Source organism: Leiobunum rupestre, chromosome 10, assembly GCF_980474605.1.
Source record: "Leiobunum rupestre chromosome 10, qqLeiRupe1.1.hap1, whole genome shotgun sequence".
NCBI lineage: Eukaryota > Metazoa > Arthropoda > Arachnida > Opiliones > Sclerosomatidae > Leiobunum > Leiobunum rupestre.
Window position 1 is genome coordinate 33,127,098 of NC_143393.1, and position 17,961 is coordinate 33,145,058.

The 17,961-nt window shown below is 38.3% G+C and overlaps 2 protein-coding genes across 3 annotated transcripts; one reads left to right on the top strand and one right to left on the bottom strand.

Moving 5' to 3' along the window:
- Positions 1 to 2,521: 2,521 nt before the first annotated feature.
- On the bottom strand, positions 2,522 to 11,968 carry LOC149925442 (alpha-N-acetylgalactosaminidase-like). Of its 2 annotated transcripts, none has more exons than XM_090159918.1 (10): positions 11,899 to 11,968; positions 8,335 to 8,455; positions 7,411 to 7,458; positions 7,166 to 7,340; positions 6,042 to 6,216; positions 4,529 to 4,623; positions 4,338 to 4,457; positions 4,220 to 4,261; positions 3,875 to 4,072; positions 2,522 to 2,880 (listed from the first exon to the last, which is right to left on the bottom strand). In XM_090159918.1, exons 2-10 carry the CDS (start codon positions 8,442 to 8,444, stop codon positions 2,596 to 2,598), a joined length of 1,248 nt encoding a protein of 415 aa, XP_090016044.1. In that variant the 5' UTR covers positions 8,445 to 8,455; positions 11,899 to 11,968; the 3' UTR covers positions 2,522 to 2,595. The 2 variants fall into 2 exon arrangements, with proteins under 2 accessions (XP_090016044.1, XP_090016045.1); XM_090159919.1 differs by lacking the exon at positions 11,899 to 11,968 and adding an exon at positions 9,701 to 9,959.
- A 4,001-nt stretch (positions 11,969 to 15,969) lies between these two features.
- On the top strand, positions 15,970 to 17,013 carry LOC149925443 (uncharacterized). Its single transcript, XM_090161756.1, has 2 exons — positions 15,970 to 16,640; positions 16,719 to 17,013. Exons 1-2 carry the CDS (start codon positions 15,970 to 15,972, stop codon positions 17,011 to 17,013), a joined length of 966 nt encoding a protein of 321 aa, XP_090017882.1.
- Positions 17,014 to 17,961: the final 948 nt, after the last annotated feature.

The window sequence follows — 17,961 nt, forward strand, 5'->3', positions numbered from 1 at the left end:
AGATTCGCGACGCAAGAAATTAATATCAATGTGTGAAACTCGATTTGTGGAGAAACACGAATCTATTAACCGATTCAACGAGTTATACATCACTATTGCGCAGGCCCTCGAGCATTTGGAGAATTCTACCAATGTAGAAACTGCTAGGAGTGTGCATCAATTTTTAGGAACAATTTCGAAAGGCTCATTTATTCTTTGTATGTTGATACTTGATAAAGTTTTTACATACACACTTTCACTTTGTTAAGCTCTTCAAAAAATTGATGGTGACCTAGTGTCCAGTTGTTTGTACATCAAAGATGTGTTGAAAATCTACACGGAAATGCGTAACAACTGCGATACGACGTTTCTCTCACTCTATTTAAAAGGTGAAGAAATTGAATAAACGTAGGAGTCGAATTTCAAACTCCCAGAATTTGTGAACGTCAAACAAAACGATCGAACGTTCCAGCTGACAACGCTGATGAGTACTTCAAACGTTCCGTCTTCATTCCTATTTTAGATTTTATGATTTTAGAGCTAACTACACGTTACACCGCGCATAATGAAGTTATTACACATTTGCAGTACTTTTTACCGAAAACGTGTAATCAAGTTGAATACGAAATTGTTAAGTCCTCTGCAGATTTCTACGATGATTTACTTCCAAATGGGAAGGCACTCTCTGTCGAATTAAAAATGTGGCAATTAAAATGGAAAAATAATTCAACTACGTCGGAAATGTCAGACGTTCCTGTTTCTGCCGTAGATGCATTCGCTACGTTTTTCCCTAACATTAGTGTTCTTCTTCAAATTTTAGCGACCTCACCTGTTTCAACCGCTTCTCCAGAAAGATCGTTTTCAGCATTGAAACGGATTACAAATTATCTACGAAATACCATGGGAAGCACAAGACTGACAGGACTTGTTCTATTAAGTGTTCAAAGAGAAATAAATGTTGACCCTCTGTATGTGATAGATAGATTTGCTAAAGGACCGATACGTCTAGATCTCACAATATAGCTAAAAAGTGCAGTTGCTCTAAGCAACTTTGTTTGGGAATAAATATTTGAAACAAAATTAAATTTTAATAAATAATTATTTACATTCAGTACTAGCTTCAACATTCAACTATGAAATAAAATTAAAGGCCATACAAAGCTAAGCTTACGTTCTATGAAAATTTACACCCCCCCCCCCCCCCCGAAATGAAATGCTACATATGCCCTTGGTGGTCCATCTGAGGGAATCCATTTCACCATTTCGTCAACAATTTCAAATTCATTGTGTGTCCGTCTGTTATAGCATATCTTTGTTCTTAGTCGGCCTTATAAAAAGGTAGACTCGTGTAGCCACTATCGAAATAATAACGCTAGTGACATGGTGTAGATTTCTAGGCCAAATTCCAGGAGTTCCCAATGCCCACCCGCAATTACATACCCACCCGAGGCGCACTGAAAATTCTCTAACCGAACCCGACTTTTTTTTTTTTTTTTAGAGTCACACGGTATAGTGTCGGCTAGCGCCTAACCGAACCCGACTTGGGACTCAAATCTATTTATTACTATATATTTTCTACCGTTCGCTCAGATTAGATATAAAGTGTGTTTAGATGAATCGTGCTGACGTCACACCTATTTGAAGCTCAGATAATACCTCCAAAACGTCTGTAGATCCACAAACCCATTTTTTGGCCAAAATTTAATAATAGTCAGGTTAAAGTAATATTTAGATTAAGGAAAGGACAATGAGTTAAGTAGCGCAAGCATTATCCAGAGCGTTCCCTAACGGGGAAGTTAGCTCCCCTTTAGCAACACAGGGTTTCTTGGTGCAATCGATAGGCCTTAGTGACGTCAGTGTGTGAGAAAAAATAATTTTCATAAGTTACTTTAAATACGGTTTAAAAGTAGTTATAAGGTTCCAAAAGGAAATTATATAATAATTATAATTATAATAATGATCAGCAATGCTAATACCAAAGGCACCACCGCCCCAGTCATCTAGTGACGTTTAATGCCTTTAAATCAGGTGGACGGGTTAAGTTGCGTAGGAAGCTGGTGGCAAGCCCTTCATGCCCAGCGAACCAACAGCTCTATACACTAACTATTACCGTTAACCTCTACACGTTTTATGGAAAGGGGAAGCACTCGGGGAAAAACCCCATTAACCGTTGGGGAGAGGACTTGCAAACTCAACGTGGAAGGAGCTATTCCGTGTTTTCACCCAGTGTCACAAGCTGTGATCGAACCCGACTCCTCTCGCTGCGAGACGAAAGCGCTAACAACTCTGCCCTCCCATCTACATCAGGCAAGTGGATATCCACCTTTTTTTGGAAAAATTCACTAGAAAACTCCACAGTGACTCCATTTTGTAAGTATCATAAGTTTCCCTTCGCATCAGTTTTAAAATTTGTTCAAGTAATAGTATAGGTGAATGCTTTTCGCCAGCCCCAGGCGTTGGGAAGCTGTCTAGTTGGCCACCGTCTCAAAATTTGACAGACAATTTTCAGGAAACGTTCGTAAGCTTCTCAAATGAAATCACATTATAGAAAAAAACTTTTAATTAAAAATACGTGTACATATATTTATTCCATGTATGTGTGGCTGAGTTGACTAATTAGTTTCGTGTGTGGACAACTTCGGCTCTGAGAAGGACGACGCCTGTGGGGTTAATTCGAACCACGAGTGGGTCGTCGGGGTGAACCAGTCCGAGATCTCGATTGGCGTAGATGTCCTTGACTTTGTAGCCTTGTCCGGCGGTGAGTCCCAAACTGCGCAGTCGGACAGTGACGTTGACGGCGTTTCCAATCTCTCGACGGTTGACGAAAGCTAAACCGAACGAGTTCTGTTGGCCTCCTGCAACAGCTTTGATAGGTCTGGCCCAGAACTCGACACTATTGACCTGAATGGCAAAAGTTAAAAAAGGTTTTACTTATTTTATTCCAACCGTTGAATATTGCGCATTAACATTCGCCTGCGGAACTACCCTCGCGCACTTCGTTGTGACAGTTCACCTGATTTTTAATCGAGAAACGTAAGCGCAGATGTTGATCGTCTGTGCCACAAAAAAATCGAAAGCTGGTGAACTTTCATTACGAAGTAACCAATCATTGAAAGTTCATGATGCGATTGTAGGGTTTAGAATCTCCGCCGTCAGAGGTATCTGAATTATTTTTTCTCCTTTCCGTCATTTCATTCCTCGAAAGCACTTTTTTTTTAAATTTTGCGCATTAATTTTTGCAAATTTGACAATTAGGCCTACCACAAATATTTGTTACGTTGGGCAGTAATACGAAACATTGTCTTGTTAATTCTGTTCTATTTTTATTCAATTTTGGAGGTTTGGTTTTCTATTTCCGTTTTTAAATGGGATATTTCTATGAATCTTTAAATACGTGTTTGTGAAACGAATACTCTAGCCCAGGGGCTCCTAACTATCTATTTTTACCAAATGCCGATCACGGCCCTGAAAAAATGTAATACATCATTCAACTTAAATTTAATAGTAAAAACAAGATACATGAACTATATCTCGCGTACTAATCCCCGGGTTTTTATCCCCCAATTGGGATTATGGTTAAAAATCTGCACGCCATTGTATTGAAATCGCCCTGTTACTCTAGAGAATTCAAAGATATAAAATAATTTAATGTACCTATATGTCATTAAGAATTTTTGCTAAAAATATTAGAATCAGAATCGTAAAACATAGCACGTAGAACTATATATATATATATAACTCGGCCACGTGTTTAAAGGCATTAAAATTCGCTCGATGACTAGGGCCTAATGTGGTGCCTAGGGTATTAGACTTGCTGATTATTTATTTATTTATTTAAACAAATACAAAATAATTTCGTATGTTACTGAGTCAATGCAAAAATCAGTGATCTTACTTCAGTGACTCTCCTTCCCTGGATTCCCAGCTCGTCCTGATTAATAGCGATAATTTCCTTGTTCAATAGAATGTCTTTAAATTCCGGACGGATATCTCTCAAATCGTTAGACATCAAAAGAGGAGCCGCCAGTATCGCCCACAAGGCCATCTGCGTCCTAGCTTGGTCCAAACTCAGGCCAAAGTTGCCAATGATCAACTGAAATTCGACATACCCATTGGATTAAGGAGATTACTGACTGTGGTTCCCACTACACCTTTGACTTTTTAACAACTTGTGTTAAGGGAAACTTAACAGAAACCCCAACGGATGAAGCCTCGAAATTAATTATTTGAAATATCTCACCATGTCAGGGTCGTTCCAACGTCCAGGTCCAGCCGCGGGTATCTGTAGCAAAAACCGTATTCTCAAAGCCAATAAGAAAAGTGAGATAAACAGTTTGTGGTGGGAAAAAAAAACTTACCAGAATGTCCTGAACACTAGTGTAATAATCGACGATGCCTTTCACGCTGTCCCACGAATCATCAATGTCGTCGTAGTTACGCCACAAATTGCAGAATTGACCAATGCGAATGTAGTCGGGCTTTTAAAGAAAAAGACGAAGGAACGTTAACATATCTCGCTAATTCGGGAAATCTCCAGTATGACGCTCACGTTAATTTTGGTGGCCCGCTGGTAGTCTGGCCAACTGCAAGAGAACACCATGGGTCTGCCCGTTAGGTTCAACGCCACAGACATGGAAGGATACACTGAAATAATCATGATAATAATAAAATTATTGACTGGGGGTTAATTTGATTGTACTAGTTAATGCCTGTCCAAACTTCAAAAGTCAATTAACGTGATCAACCCGAGTGGTCGGAATCAAAGTGATTTAAGAAATCGGAAAACTGATTTTGAGATTTCTGAGTACAATTTTTGTGTTGATTTCTGGTACGTTAGGATGATTCGAGATTTTGTAACAGATTTTCGTCTGGATTTTGGGATTTCACGGTTGATTTCAAGATTTTTAAAATAATTTTCCCAAAGAATGTCGGACCCCTCGGTTCAACCCCGATTTTATTACACAGAATCATGGTTTAACAATAGGAGGAGTGATCCACTCCCGAAAATAGGTGGAAAAGTGTTATTGTAGGAGATTAAATATACATTTGGAATGATAAGCTAAGCTCGGTTCCTAGTCGAAATTAAGCCTTCTCTCGAAATTGACCTTCAATTACCTACTTAGCTTTATATAAAGTATCGAAATACGTGATTTTATACGGAAATAGTTCAGTTTCGTGAAGAACGTAACAAATTCTCAAAGGTTTTCAGCAGGGATGCCATTTGGGTGGAGCAGTGGGGGGTCATTTCCCCCCCCCTCCTAAATTTTTTGAGCTAAAAAAGCTTACGAATTTTTTGAATACGAACTCAGAATCGGATGAAGTACAAGGAATATTTTGGGAAAATGTTTGGTTCTGTCCAATGCCTAAAATAGTAGGCAGTTCTAAAATCGGATTTGGGAAGCGCTATTTATCGCCAAAAAGTACGAACAATTTAAAATAACTGATTACCTCTATGGGAGATGTACATATCGACAAACGCAGCCAATTTTGCGGAATTAAGTTACTTATTTACAGCCCTTTTTTCCCTCTTAATTTTGTTAAAATATTCGTCTGCTACAAATTCTGAATTCGGCGCTTTTATAGCTCATTGAAATTAGGTTTTGGGGGTTCAGTTTGTATTTGGGCAGTTATAAAAAATTCTTATTTTAGCCGCTGGTTCTGTCTATTATCCTGAAAATCACTAGAAATTATGCAAATGCTATTTTGATTAAAAATCCTACAAATATTAAATTTGATGCATTTTTGCACTTTAAACAAATAGTGTTCCGGAGCTCAAGTTCTGCCCCTCCTGAAAAATCCTGAAATGACGTCCCTGGTTTTCAGTGTATTCTTAAATTTAATTTGCTATTCGTTCTATTTTCCGAGTGAGTGTTTTTAATTTTCATTCTTATCAGCGACGGCAGCCAGCCAATGCATTTGTAAAAACGCGTTCCGTCCTGCATTCAACGTAGTTTAAGCCCCGGCTTTTTCTCAAGCCGCTTTCGCAGCATGATGGCAATGGATCCATACACATTCCAAGTGTATACGTATAGTTTCCTGGTTATTGGAATTAAAGAACGTACTACTGTCCATGTCTTTGGGCTCCGCGTAGCAACCATCTAGCTTCAGCATATCAACACCCCAATCCGCGTAGGTTTCGGCGTCCACTTGGTAAAAGCCTTGGCTTCCTGGATATCCTCCACATGTTTTGCTTCCACAATCTTGGTAAATTCCTAATTTCAAACCTTTACTATGCATCTACAAGTATATCAATATTTCAATTCGGCTATTGATAAAAACTCATTCATCTCGATTTCAGCTAGAGCTCGACATTTTTCTATTCATTATCCACAAATCGGGAGATTATTTAAAAACATCATGATTGCAGATAATTTATCCATTTTATTTATCCATATTTCTTGTGGATAAAACAATTATCCACGAAATTTGGTGATTATTTAAAAAAAAATAATAATTTTATTGAATAAATCAGTTATTTTATTAAAAATTTATTCATTTATCCCCTACGTAAACTTTAATTAAACAAAAAATTGTTTAAAGAAATTATGTGAGTTTTATCAATGGATAATGAATATCCGAACTCTGAACTTCGACCTCTAATTTCAACACCAGTTCTATTAGTTCAAACCTGGAAACTATATATTTAAACACTTGGAAAGTCCACCATGCTGAGAATGTATTTGGAGAAAGGGGAGGGGCTTAAACCACGTCGAATGTAAGACGTTGCACTAATTTTAAATTTATTTGGCGGGCTGCCGTCGCTAATTAAATGAAGGACACTCACTCGGAAAATAGACTGACCAGCAAATTAATTTAAGCTCTCCCACTGAAGATCGTTGAGAATTTGTCACGGTTCTCCGCGAAGGTGCTCTAGTTCCACGTTAAACCACGTGTATATAGATTTTTTTTTTAAAAAGAGCACATCACAAGTTAAAAAAAAATAAAAACCGTTGTTTTATTTTTTTTAACTCGTATTTTATGCATAAGTAGCCACAACCAATTTTATTTAAAGAGCACATCAGCAGGTTAATGTGTACTAGGAGCCGAGTCTAGCTTAGCACGTTGCGAGTGGAATAATCGGCTGTAAACCACGCCACGATAATCATCTGGGCCATCATAGTCTTCCATAGATTTTCCAAGTGTATATAATTTCCTGTTCAAACTGAAAGTACTGGTAGTAACGTACGTAATCGGCTAGGGCTTTAATTCCACTGGGAAATCGCGTTGGATCTGGTTGAAGTCGTCCGCTGGAATCTCTGTCTTGGGACATCCAACAGTCATCGATATTGACGTACTCGTAACCGGCGTCCAAGTAACCATCCGCCACCAATCGATCGGCCATGTCCTTGTACAGCTGTTCGCTACAAACAGGGCCAATTAGTCAGTCAATTGTAAAACATTTGCAGAAAAGGAAACTTTATTCTATGGTACCTGATACAGTTTTTGGGATCATTTTTACAGTCGACGTTGCAAAGGAACCTAAAATTCATCAAAATATAGAACCAGTTTGGCTACTGAATTTTCTAAATGGCTGAGCGAGCAAAGATATTCGAAATATTTTTGTGTGTTTTGTCTAACCTTAATTTGTAGATAGGCATCACTAAAATATTTTGTTTTGTACGTAATAGCATAAGTCAAATGGGGGTATTTTAATAATTTGGTTAAATATATTATATCGTTGATAAGTAAAGGGTCCATTTCAATTACGCTGCTGCATGACAACACTGCTAAAGGTAGCATAAAGTTAATTTCTAGTGTGGGTGTTAATTTTGTCAGTTTAGGGAATATTTTACTGAGAGCTAGTAACGGAGTGACATCATCACAAGAAGAAAATCTCCCCCTAGCGAGGCGCTGTCAAAGACTACGTGTGACGCGTTAGCAAGCGGACGCAAAACGGTGCCGAAGCCGGTAATGCAGTCTGTCTTCTGAATAGCTCTCAGTAAATCTGTTGCATAGGAAGCATCACACTTATGTAACAATATTATACACTTATGGTAATAGGCATGACTTCGTTTAAAGCTATGATTAAGCTTTTTCTCCGGCTTTACTGACGATGGCGCTACGCAACACTAGGGGGCTTCCCCGCTTCTACTTAATAGAAGCACGAGTTCTGTCACGTGTTTATAGGAACGTGCCACCGAGCGTGCGTCGCGCTCCGTTATGAAATAGATGTGAGAAAGCCTCCTAGTGTCGCGTAGCGCCATCTTTAGCATAGTCGGAGCCAAAATCTTCCTCGCGGTTTGAAACTTCTTCGTCGATTCGTTAAGATCAAAGTGTAGTATATTTTCGGGTTTACTGTTAATTGGATGGATCTTTGCTCGCTCGGCCCAATACTTTAATGGTAGATGCGATTACCGTTCCCAGGAGAGCCAGCCCATCGGCGGAGTACGCGCTAGACCATTGTCCAAGGCCCACGCTGCTCCCGCCAACAGAAGAATCGTCGAAATCACCGACAGTGAGTTCATGATTTTTACTCCTATTTAACAGTACAAAATTTATCTTTGAAGGAGGCACAGACATTGTAGATGCGTTCGATTAGAGAAGTTAAGTGCCATAGCAAAAACCGGTAGCGAGAACGTGTGTCTAACACGCGCTACGAATTGTTTTAACGTAACGGACGCTTGAAACCGAATTTAAAGACCTTTAAGTCTTCCTAACATAAAGTGGCTAAGTTCACACTTGACGGAAACTATATCGCTATCTACCCCGGAGAATTGTTTACACCAAACCCAGAATGTCTATTGTTATTTCTGCTTGGGGAGAATAGCTATGTTGAGACGATTAATGGCGTTTCTTTCAATCTGACGATATCCAGGGTTGGCCAAATACCCGGATAAATTAGATTTACAGGATTTTTCCAATAACCAAATTGTTTAGCCGTTTGACTACTTCTTATTTCAATATGTCTAGCTCTTATCTGAGGCAGGTCCGCTATGGGCTTAATGTTATCTGCTTGTAGGACTGCTAAAAACTGTTAACCAATTATTTCCAGATTCTTAAATATTAAGGTGAAGAAATCACTAATAAAAAATTTTTAATCATTATTTCTTTTGTTGTTTTCCTTTACTAGTAATTCTTAAATTTGGTAATTTTCAGTGAAATTTAATCACATAGAGTGGTGTTTTTTCAGTTATAACTAACCCGGATTTCTTTAAGTGGTTTATAGGCGTTTCGATAAAATAAGCTACGCTTTCTGAACTTGTTTTTATGTAGCTCATTCGTCACGAAATGCGTAGAAGTTCAGTTCAGTTGGTGTTTAAAAACAGGGCGGCTCGTCGAATTTACTCTTATGCAGTGGCGTAGACAAGGGGAGGTTCTCTGTACTGAAATTTAACCCCCTTCTCAGGTATTTTACATAGTTTGAACCCCTCCTTCGAAGGAATTCTGGCTACGCCACTGCTCAGTCCAGTACTTTTCGTAGCAAAACGTCATCGATACGTCACCCGTGACGTAGCAGCAACATCAAAACAAGAAGGTCAATGTTACTTTATAGAAAGGCCTATTCCGGATAAAACCAGTTGATTTATACTGGACAGGATAGGCTCTTGCCAAACCTGTCTATATCTCATTGGTTCCCTAAAACTGACGTTTTCGGATGCGAGCATGATGCCCTCAGACAATCTCGAGATAGTCATTCTGCATAAGTAGGAAGAAATTCATTCTTGGGCAATTTTACGCCGCTAATTCTGCGTATACGCGTTAAAAATAAAAGGTTTCTTACGTTATATTATTTTTCTAAACACGGGTTATCCTTGAAATTAAATGAATTCTGCCCCAATGGCTGTTGCAGTTGGCTCCGCTTCTCGCGAACAAACGCGTATACTCAATGCAACTGAAGCTTCATCGTCTCAACGCCCCTATCGAAGTCCTCTCGAACTTGCGTCCTTCACACCACGTACGCGTACACCAAATGCTATCGCTGATTTAAATCGGGCGACTGATTTTTGAAGAATATTGGCAATCGACCATTTATATCGGCCCTTATACATGTAGGGGTCAAACACCCTCCCGACAGATTGAAGGAACGCTTTTTTCCGAAGATCTTTATTTCTTTGCTTAGCTTACATTGATACAATGAGATTATTGTTGTTGTATGAATGGGTTATTGACCAGTTCTATAAATGTATTTAAAATTTATCGAACTAACACGTAAGAAGCAGTTCGCGTAGGAAGAAATAGTGTTACCAAAAGTAGACAAAATATGTATCCATCTCTTCGTGCGTAGTTTAAATTTTTGTCATAAGTATCGCCGACTACCGACTGAGTTTTAAATTGAATATATGAAAGCTGTCTACACATTCAAAATAATCTCTGCACAACAGATAAACATTGAAATTCAAAAGTCGTCGTCTATTTCTTCACATGTTTAGTTGACAGATATCAAGGCGCTATATTTCCTTATATATTACCTTTTTCGATACAGTCCTCCCCCTCGTAACGAAGAGTCACAATTGGAAAGATTCACACTCCCGGAAATTACGTCACAAATACTCAACACCCTCCTCTCAATTAAAATAACACCGTAAAAATTAAAATTATACTAATTCTGTCCAAATTAGGGCTATTTAATTATTGTTTGACTAGAACACTAATCATAGCAATTAAATCATTGTTCAATTTCAACTTAAGTTGAAATATCTAAAAATTTAAGTTCCGTTAATAAACTACGATATGTGACGTATGGATGTGAGTCGGGCCTGGCTTTTTTAAAACCCACCCAACCCAGGCGCAAGCCCGAAAATTTCAAAGCCCACCCGAGCCTGGGCCCACCCGAGCCTGGGCCCGCCCGAAATCAACTTTCTAAAACCCACCCGGTTAACCGGTTCAGACTTTCCATAATGTAATGATTTTGAAATTTATTTTACTTAGGTCAATTGGCTGTGTTACTAGAATATTTACCGTGGGCAAGTGGGTAGCTTATGAGCCAACCTTGGAGTGACTTACTAAAAGGTGAAACTATAAAGTAAATTTGGTCTTAACCAACTTGTTAAAATGGGAAAACAAAATCACGTGACTACCATTTCACAGCCAACTTCGATTCGGTAACTCGTGTTCATAGTTGGCCGTGCGACGGTGAATAAAAAAGTTATTCCTTCCAGATACCGCAGACAGCTAATTAACTTACACCTTTCTATTACAAAATGTTTTATATAATAATAATAATAAGATAATTTAGATTAATTGATCAAAATTTAAAACGCCATTAGCAAAATAAAACGAATAATAGTTCGTATTTCTTAGGATAGATGGCGCTGCAGTTCTCGACACAAAGTCACGTGACTACCATCTTTTCAGCCCCCCTGGACTTTATAGTCTCGCCTTTTCGAAATCCAGAATCGGGAAACCGCAAGTTCCGCAACTGACTTTAAAATTATAAACTACAGCCAAGTGAAAATCAGCCTTAACAGATGACACTTTTACAATTATTTTGCAAAGAAAAAGCTTTGCGGCCCTTTCCTTAATACGAGTAAAAGAATTTGCGAATGAGTTGGGCCCACTGGGCTTTTACAGACAAAATTCCAAGCCAGGCAATGTTAAAACATGGACTAATTGTTCGTTAGTCCATGGTTAAAACCTGCCCGAATCCGAGCCCACCCGAAAAGCGACTTTATACATGGTTTGCACCGAAGGGAAGGGCCTATGGTCTCCATGGAAACCGGGAGGGGGGTCAAAAACTTAAACATTTCGCCGATAGCTACTAAATAGGTATATCCATTTTGTTGGTTATCTCATTGAAGCGACAAAATCAAGTAATTTTCATTATATTACAAAATCAAGTAATTTTCAAAATATTACTAAGTCAAGTCTTATTAAAAATTTTACGAAATTAATTAATTTAGTAAGATTAATAAGATTCAAAAGCTAAATTATCTGATTTTCATGGACACTAATGAGATCTCGTTATTTGAGTTCGCTTACCCTGTTTCGAATTGTGTTGCTTCTACGGATGAAGTTCCGCTAAACAACTAAATATCAGCCAGAAATTAGTTCATCCTTATATTTCATTTCGCGTTATCGAGATAACGCGTTTGATATAAAACAATTAAGTTATTGTTTTCTATTTGAAAAACATTCTGTCATTGTCGTCATTGTGGTAACTTACAGTCGATAAGAATTATGCTATCTTTCGAAATTCAGTCCAATCTAAATCATATCGGTACAAAATCACTATAAATTCTTTATTTCAATGCAGTGATAGGCACTTCGAATAAAAATCCGCTCAGCTCACCTACCGCTGGCTCTCGCTATGTTTTGAGCGGCAAAATCTCAGTTTCTCTTTCACTCCCTTTAAACGAAAAAAAAACAGAGCAGTTCTCTATTTCGCTACTTTTAAGCGGCGAAATCTCAGCTTCTCTTTCACTCCCTTTAAATGGCAAGAACAGAGCAGTTCTCTTTTCGCTACTTTTGAGCGGCCAAATCATAGCTTCTCTTTCGCTTATTTTGAGCGGCAAACTCGCAGCTTCTCTTTCGCTCCTTTTAAGCGACAAAATCGGAGCTGTTACTCTTTTCGCTTATTTTGAGCGGCAAACTCGCAGCTTCTCTTTCGCTCCTTTTAAGCGGCAAAATCGGAGCTGTTACTCTTTTCGCTTATTTTGAGCGGCAAACTCGCAGCTTCTCTTTCGCTCCTAAATCCTAATTCGGAGTCGATTCTAAACCTTTTTGATTTTAACTTTTAGTTTTTAAATATAGGAAGGGGCACTTCAATCGCGTCAGAATTGGGAACCAATGAGAGACCAGGCTGATTTGACTTTTATTTGGGGGAATTATCTAAAGCCCCGTTTTCAATTACGATATTTTTCAGGCTTTTCGCTTTTGCTTTTTTGACGCGCTTTTATTTCAAAACAAGCCTATATCAAATCCATTTAGATATCTGCTTCCTGTGACAAAAAAGCCGATAGAGAAGTTTCTCGCGGTTGCTTTTGACGCAAAAGCGTGATTTTTGTTCGGAAAAATAGTGATTGAAAACGGGGCTTTACTCTTCGAGTATGAGGATAAAAATCGTTTCAACCATGGATTAAATAACTAAATTGTTGATACATTAAATAGGGAAAATCACTAAGTCAATTAATTTAAGTAAATAGTTACTTAATACAATGATATGAAGCATGACGTCACGCCGTACTCTTGGCTTTGGCAGCCATGCTGGTATGCTTTTTTCCCAATTGGAAAGAGCATGGGTGAAGTATTATCTACCTCATTCTGCCAAGTCCCAATACAGCGAATTTTCGGCAGAGCAAGCCCCCCCCCCCCCCCCATAAGTATCATATTTCTTATTTCTACGAATAATGATATTATTAGAAATAACGGATAACGAATATGGCACGTAAATCATATTATTTATTCTTTCTACATTTTACGCGTTAACTTACGTTATTCATAAGGTCCCTATAAGTAAAGGGCTAGCGTAGAGCCCCATGCGAGAAGAAAATTAACGTACGACGATTGGGCAGTAGCGACATCTTCTTTTTACAAATTTCTACATCTAAAATATTCTCTTACTTGGTAGCAAAGACTATATAACGCTACGCTTACTTGACAGGCGTGTTCTATGGGGCCTCATGCGTGCAAGACCGCAGTGCCATCTCCACGCTGGACCAAATGAAATTCACAAGGGAAGACAGTATAATCACTGTAAAATATAATATATAGCTCACGTGGAATTTATATTTTTCTGATCAACAATAGTTCTTTCTATAAATTTTTTACGCTTATCCAATTTGTTAAAAGTAGAAGTATAACATGTTGCTCTTACGTCACAAGACTTTGCTTTGGCAAAATTATCTTAGCACGCGCGATTAGCACGAGCGTTAGAAAATAGGAAGCTCCTCGTGATTCGAGCGCGCGCTCGTAGTGTAGGAAAAGGTAAATATAATGACGTAAGAGCTACATTAAAACAAGAAGGCCATGTTACTTTATAGAAAGAACTATACTCGTTACTAGTCCTAATTTTCATTTTCGAAATATTTTTAAATTAAGAATCTTAGAATAATTAAGTCAGCATAATTTCCGTGGGGAAATAACTTTTAATAACTTGAGAGTTATAACGTAAATTAAGTTTAAAAAGATTCGACACTCGATTTGGTCATCCAAAAATAAATTTCTTTAAGCCTTGGATTGTGCTAGCATGCAACTATTAGTTTTTAAAACTCGTTAAGTGCTTTATCATGGTGAAAATTGATGCCTCACAAAATTGTTCTGGTCCAAACTGCTTTAACAAACAAGGAAAAACGTGTGATATTTCTTCTTTTCGTTTTCCGAACGGTAATGGACGGTATGTTTGAATTATTTGAATATATATTTTAAATGCCAACAATGGGTGCTAAATTGTGGGAACAGTAATCTCTATGGATTGAGCCCTACTATATTGAACAATAATCATAGGATCTGCTCCTAACATTTTACACCAGACCAATTTATGAATCCTCTTAAAAAGAATTTAATCAAAAAAGCTATTTGAACTATTTTTCAAGCAGAAGTTGAGCTACTGCTCAGTCCTATTTCCACACCAAAGAATGAAGAAACTACAGATTGTTCACCACGAAGGGTAATAACGCCTATTTTGCCGCATACCCACGTAGTAGTTGTGCCGTGGCGAGTAAGGATTTGGCTTGCAGTAAAACTCGCATTTGGGAAATTTTACATAGGCATAAGTACCATCCTTACAGAGCAACGCTTCACCACGGTTTACAGATGGAGACGCTCAACAACGGCTGGATTTTGGCAACTGGCTGCTAAATTCCGTGCACGACGACCCACAATTCCTCCGCAACATGCTATTCTCGGATGAATCCTCGTTTGCAAGAGACGGCCCTTACAATCACCAAAATAATCATGTTTGGGAAGACACAAATTCACACCGTCACCAATTCAATTTGGGCGCTTGAATGTTTGGATTGGTCTTGTTGGAAACCGGTTAATTGGTCCTGTATTCTTACCGCAAAATCTAAATGGCCAGAGTTATTTAGATTTCTTGAGAAATGAGCTAGAACAACAACTGGACGAACTGCCGTTGGCGCAACAAGCAAGACTGTGGTTTCAGCAAGACGGTGCCCCGCCTCATTACCACAGAGCCGTGAGAGAATACCTAAACAACGAATTTCCACAACGATGGATAGGGAGAAACGGTCCCGTACACTGGCCAGCAAGGTCGCCCGATCTGACTCCGTTGGATTTCTTTCTTTGGGGCTTCGTCAAGGACAAGGTGTACGCCACTCCGGTTGAGACCCTTGATGAGCTGCGTCATTGAATTGTAAGCCCTTGCCGGGAAGTAACCCCGGAAATCTTTCAAGCTGCCTTCGGCAATGATTGTTCGCGCCCAAGCCTGCATCGCAGCCGAAGGTGGTATTTTCGAAACGTACTTATAAATTTAGTTTGTAAGTAGATAAATAAAATGTCTCTTTGTTTTTCAAAAAATTTGCATTTTTCATCCTACGAAATAAATCGTGTAATACCTTCTTCGCCATTGTCTCCTCGATTTTTAAGCGGTGTTTATTGCATTAAACACCAGATTAACAAATTTCTGACTTTCATATAGTTACACTACTCTCCCAATGGAATTCAAAAAACGATATTTTAGCTTGCCCAACTTGTCATTTTTTCAAGTCGTATTTTGTCAGTGAAAAAGAAGTCAATTTTTTTTCGCGTCAACGCTATTTGTACGTTTTCGGTGACGCTCTACAATTTTCTCATTGACAATTTTCTTATAGCACCTAGCGGTTAAAATTAAAATTTTCAAAAAACGTGAAAATATTTTTCGATTTAGATGCAATTTTGGTAGAAAGTGTCCCCCGGCACGTATAATGTACAGCACAAAACATAGTTTTTGAAAAAAAAATCACTTTTACGAGCAAAAAAAAACACCCTGTATTGGCAGTGAGGGAATTGCTTGGTTTAGTTCAAGCAATCTACAATTTCCAAAGCAATTCGGTTATTTGAAGCCAATGTTTTAAGGAATTCCAGAAAGACTTGGGCTATGACGTCGTCCTTAAAATGCCTCAAAGTTGCGATACAAGATGGTGGAGTAAAAAGAAACGGATTCATTATTTTAGAAATAGGTTCAATTCTTTTGTTTTAGCATTAGAAAATTTGGTTGAGAGAGGTAAACCTGAGGAAGCAGCTGAATGTCGAGGATATATTTCTAAATTACAGAATTTTAACAAATTAATTTTGATTGTCGCGTTAGATGAAGTTTTAGGTGTTACAAATTCGCTGTCGGAATACTTACAAAGTTCGAAAGTTGTTTATACGGAAGCCTTTGCCATTTGCTCCGCTACTGTAACTACCTTAGAGGAAATTAGGAGCTCTGAACGCTGCGACTCAATTTGGGAAGAAGCTTCGAAGTTGGCGGAGTGCGTTTTTATCACGGAACCGGATCGCAACAGTGAACTTTTAGCTTTAAGAAAACGAAAAATAATCCCCAACAAAAGGCTAAAACATAGTATAATCACATGCACGACGGGAAGTAGAGAATCGGAAGCAAATACCATAAACAATCAGTTGAGATCCACCTATTACCAATTAATCGATACATTTCTATCGGAAATGAAAACTCGACTACTGGAAAACAGTGGGTTATTAAAGAATGTAATGGCTTCTGATCCCGAGTCAGAAAACTTTCTTAACGAAAATGACGTCTTAGCCCATTGCCAAACATACAGCCGGTTTAACTTTGACCTAGATTCCTTAAAGGGTCAAATTAAAATAGCTAGAAATTTGATTAAATCTAAAAATTTAAACAGCGTAATAGAGTGCTTTAATTATTTGATGACGATGGATAATGGATTTCTTGACCTAGCCAAGTACTTAAAAGTGGTTTCGCGCATTCCCGTGGCCAATACCATTTCAGAAAGGAGTTTCAGTTCCCTTAAAAGAATTGAAACTCGTCTACGCTCAGCAATGGGAGAATCTAGACTTTCTAGTCTGGCCACATTGTCGATTAATCGTGATATATCTAATTATTTGAAAACTAACCCAATGTTAGAGGTTGATGAATTTGGAAAACGGTCAAATCGAAGAGTGTCCTTCTTCGTTTAGATTTCAAACTTCTATTACAGTTCTCTGGATGTTTACAGATTTTTTTTGTTTATGAAGTATAATTATTTTAAACGACCGGTCATAAAACTCGCGAACTAAAAAAAAATCTAATTTAAATTAAAAATATATAGGGGGGCGTCAATATAAACTAGTGCCTACCCTTAAAAAAATTCTGGCGGCGCTACTGGGATCTATGGGTTAAGTCAGGAATCCATACCTCTACTTGGAATGCTCATCCTGCCGTATCGCGTATGGTAAGATCAATCTGACGGCTTTGGCCCCGCCTACGAGAAAAAATCCCGTCTGCGCGAGCTCCCCTCCACACGTAGTAGTTTTTTAAGTTAACATAGTGACGTCTAAAAAACCGTCAGCCACATCGAGACGAAAATCTGCCGCGATAAGCATTCCAAGTAGAAGTATGGATTCCTGGTTAAGTTTTTAAATACAATATAATATAACGGTGAAATGATAATAATAATAATAATAATAATAATAATAATAATAATCAGCTAGGTTAATACCCAAAGCACAACCTTAGGCCCAAGTCATCAAGCGACTTTTAAAGCCATTTATTCAGGTGGCCGGGTTACAATGAGTAGGAGGGTGTTGGAAAGCCTTCATGCCACGCGCGCCAACAGCTCCCTACACTAACTATTACCTCTAACCTCAACAAGGTTTTATGGAAAGGGGAAAACGAAGAGCTCGGGGAAAGCCCCTTAAACCAGTGGGGAGAGAATTGGCAAACTCAACGTAGAAGGAGTGGTTCCGAGTATTCACAAGAAGTATTTTACAGAATACTTCCAGGTGAGACAGAATCACATCGATAGTCCATTCTTGTGAATTGAATTCTTTTGTCATTGCCAGAAAAAGTTGTTTTTAATATAGACTTTTTTAGCAAGAACGTATTTATTTATACTTAGATTAAACGAGTATGTTGAGACAATTTTG

Coding starts and splice junctions, on each gene's coding strand:
- LOC149925442 (XM_090159918.1), bottom strand. CDS start 8,444: ATGAACTCACTGTCGGTGATTTCGACGATTCTTCTGTTGGCGGGAGCA. Junction 7,341..7,410: donor GATCCCAAAAACTGTATCAG/GTACCATAGAAT, acceptor CCCTGTTTGTAG/CGAACAGCTGTACAAGGACA. Junction 6,217..7,165: donor TTAAAGCCCTAGCCGATTAC/GTACGTTACTAC, acceptor ATATACTTGTAG/ATGCATAGTAAAGGTTTGAA.
- LOC149925443 (XM_090161756.1), top strand. CDS start 15,970: ATGCCTCAAAGTTGCGATACAAGATGGTGGAGTAAAAAGAAACGGATT. Junction 16,641..16,718: donor CATTGCCAAACATACAGCCG/GTTTAACTTTGA, acceptor AAATTTAAACAG/CGTAATAGAGTGCTTTAATT.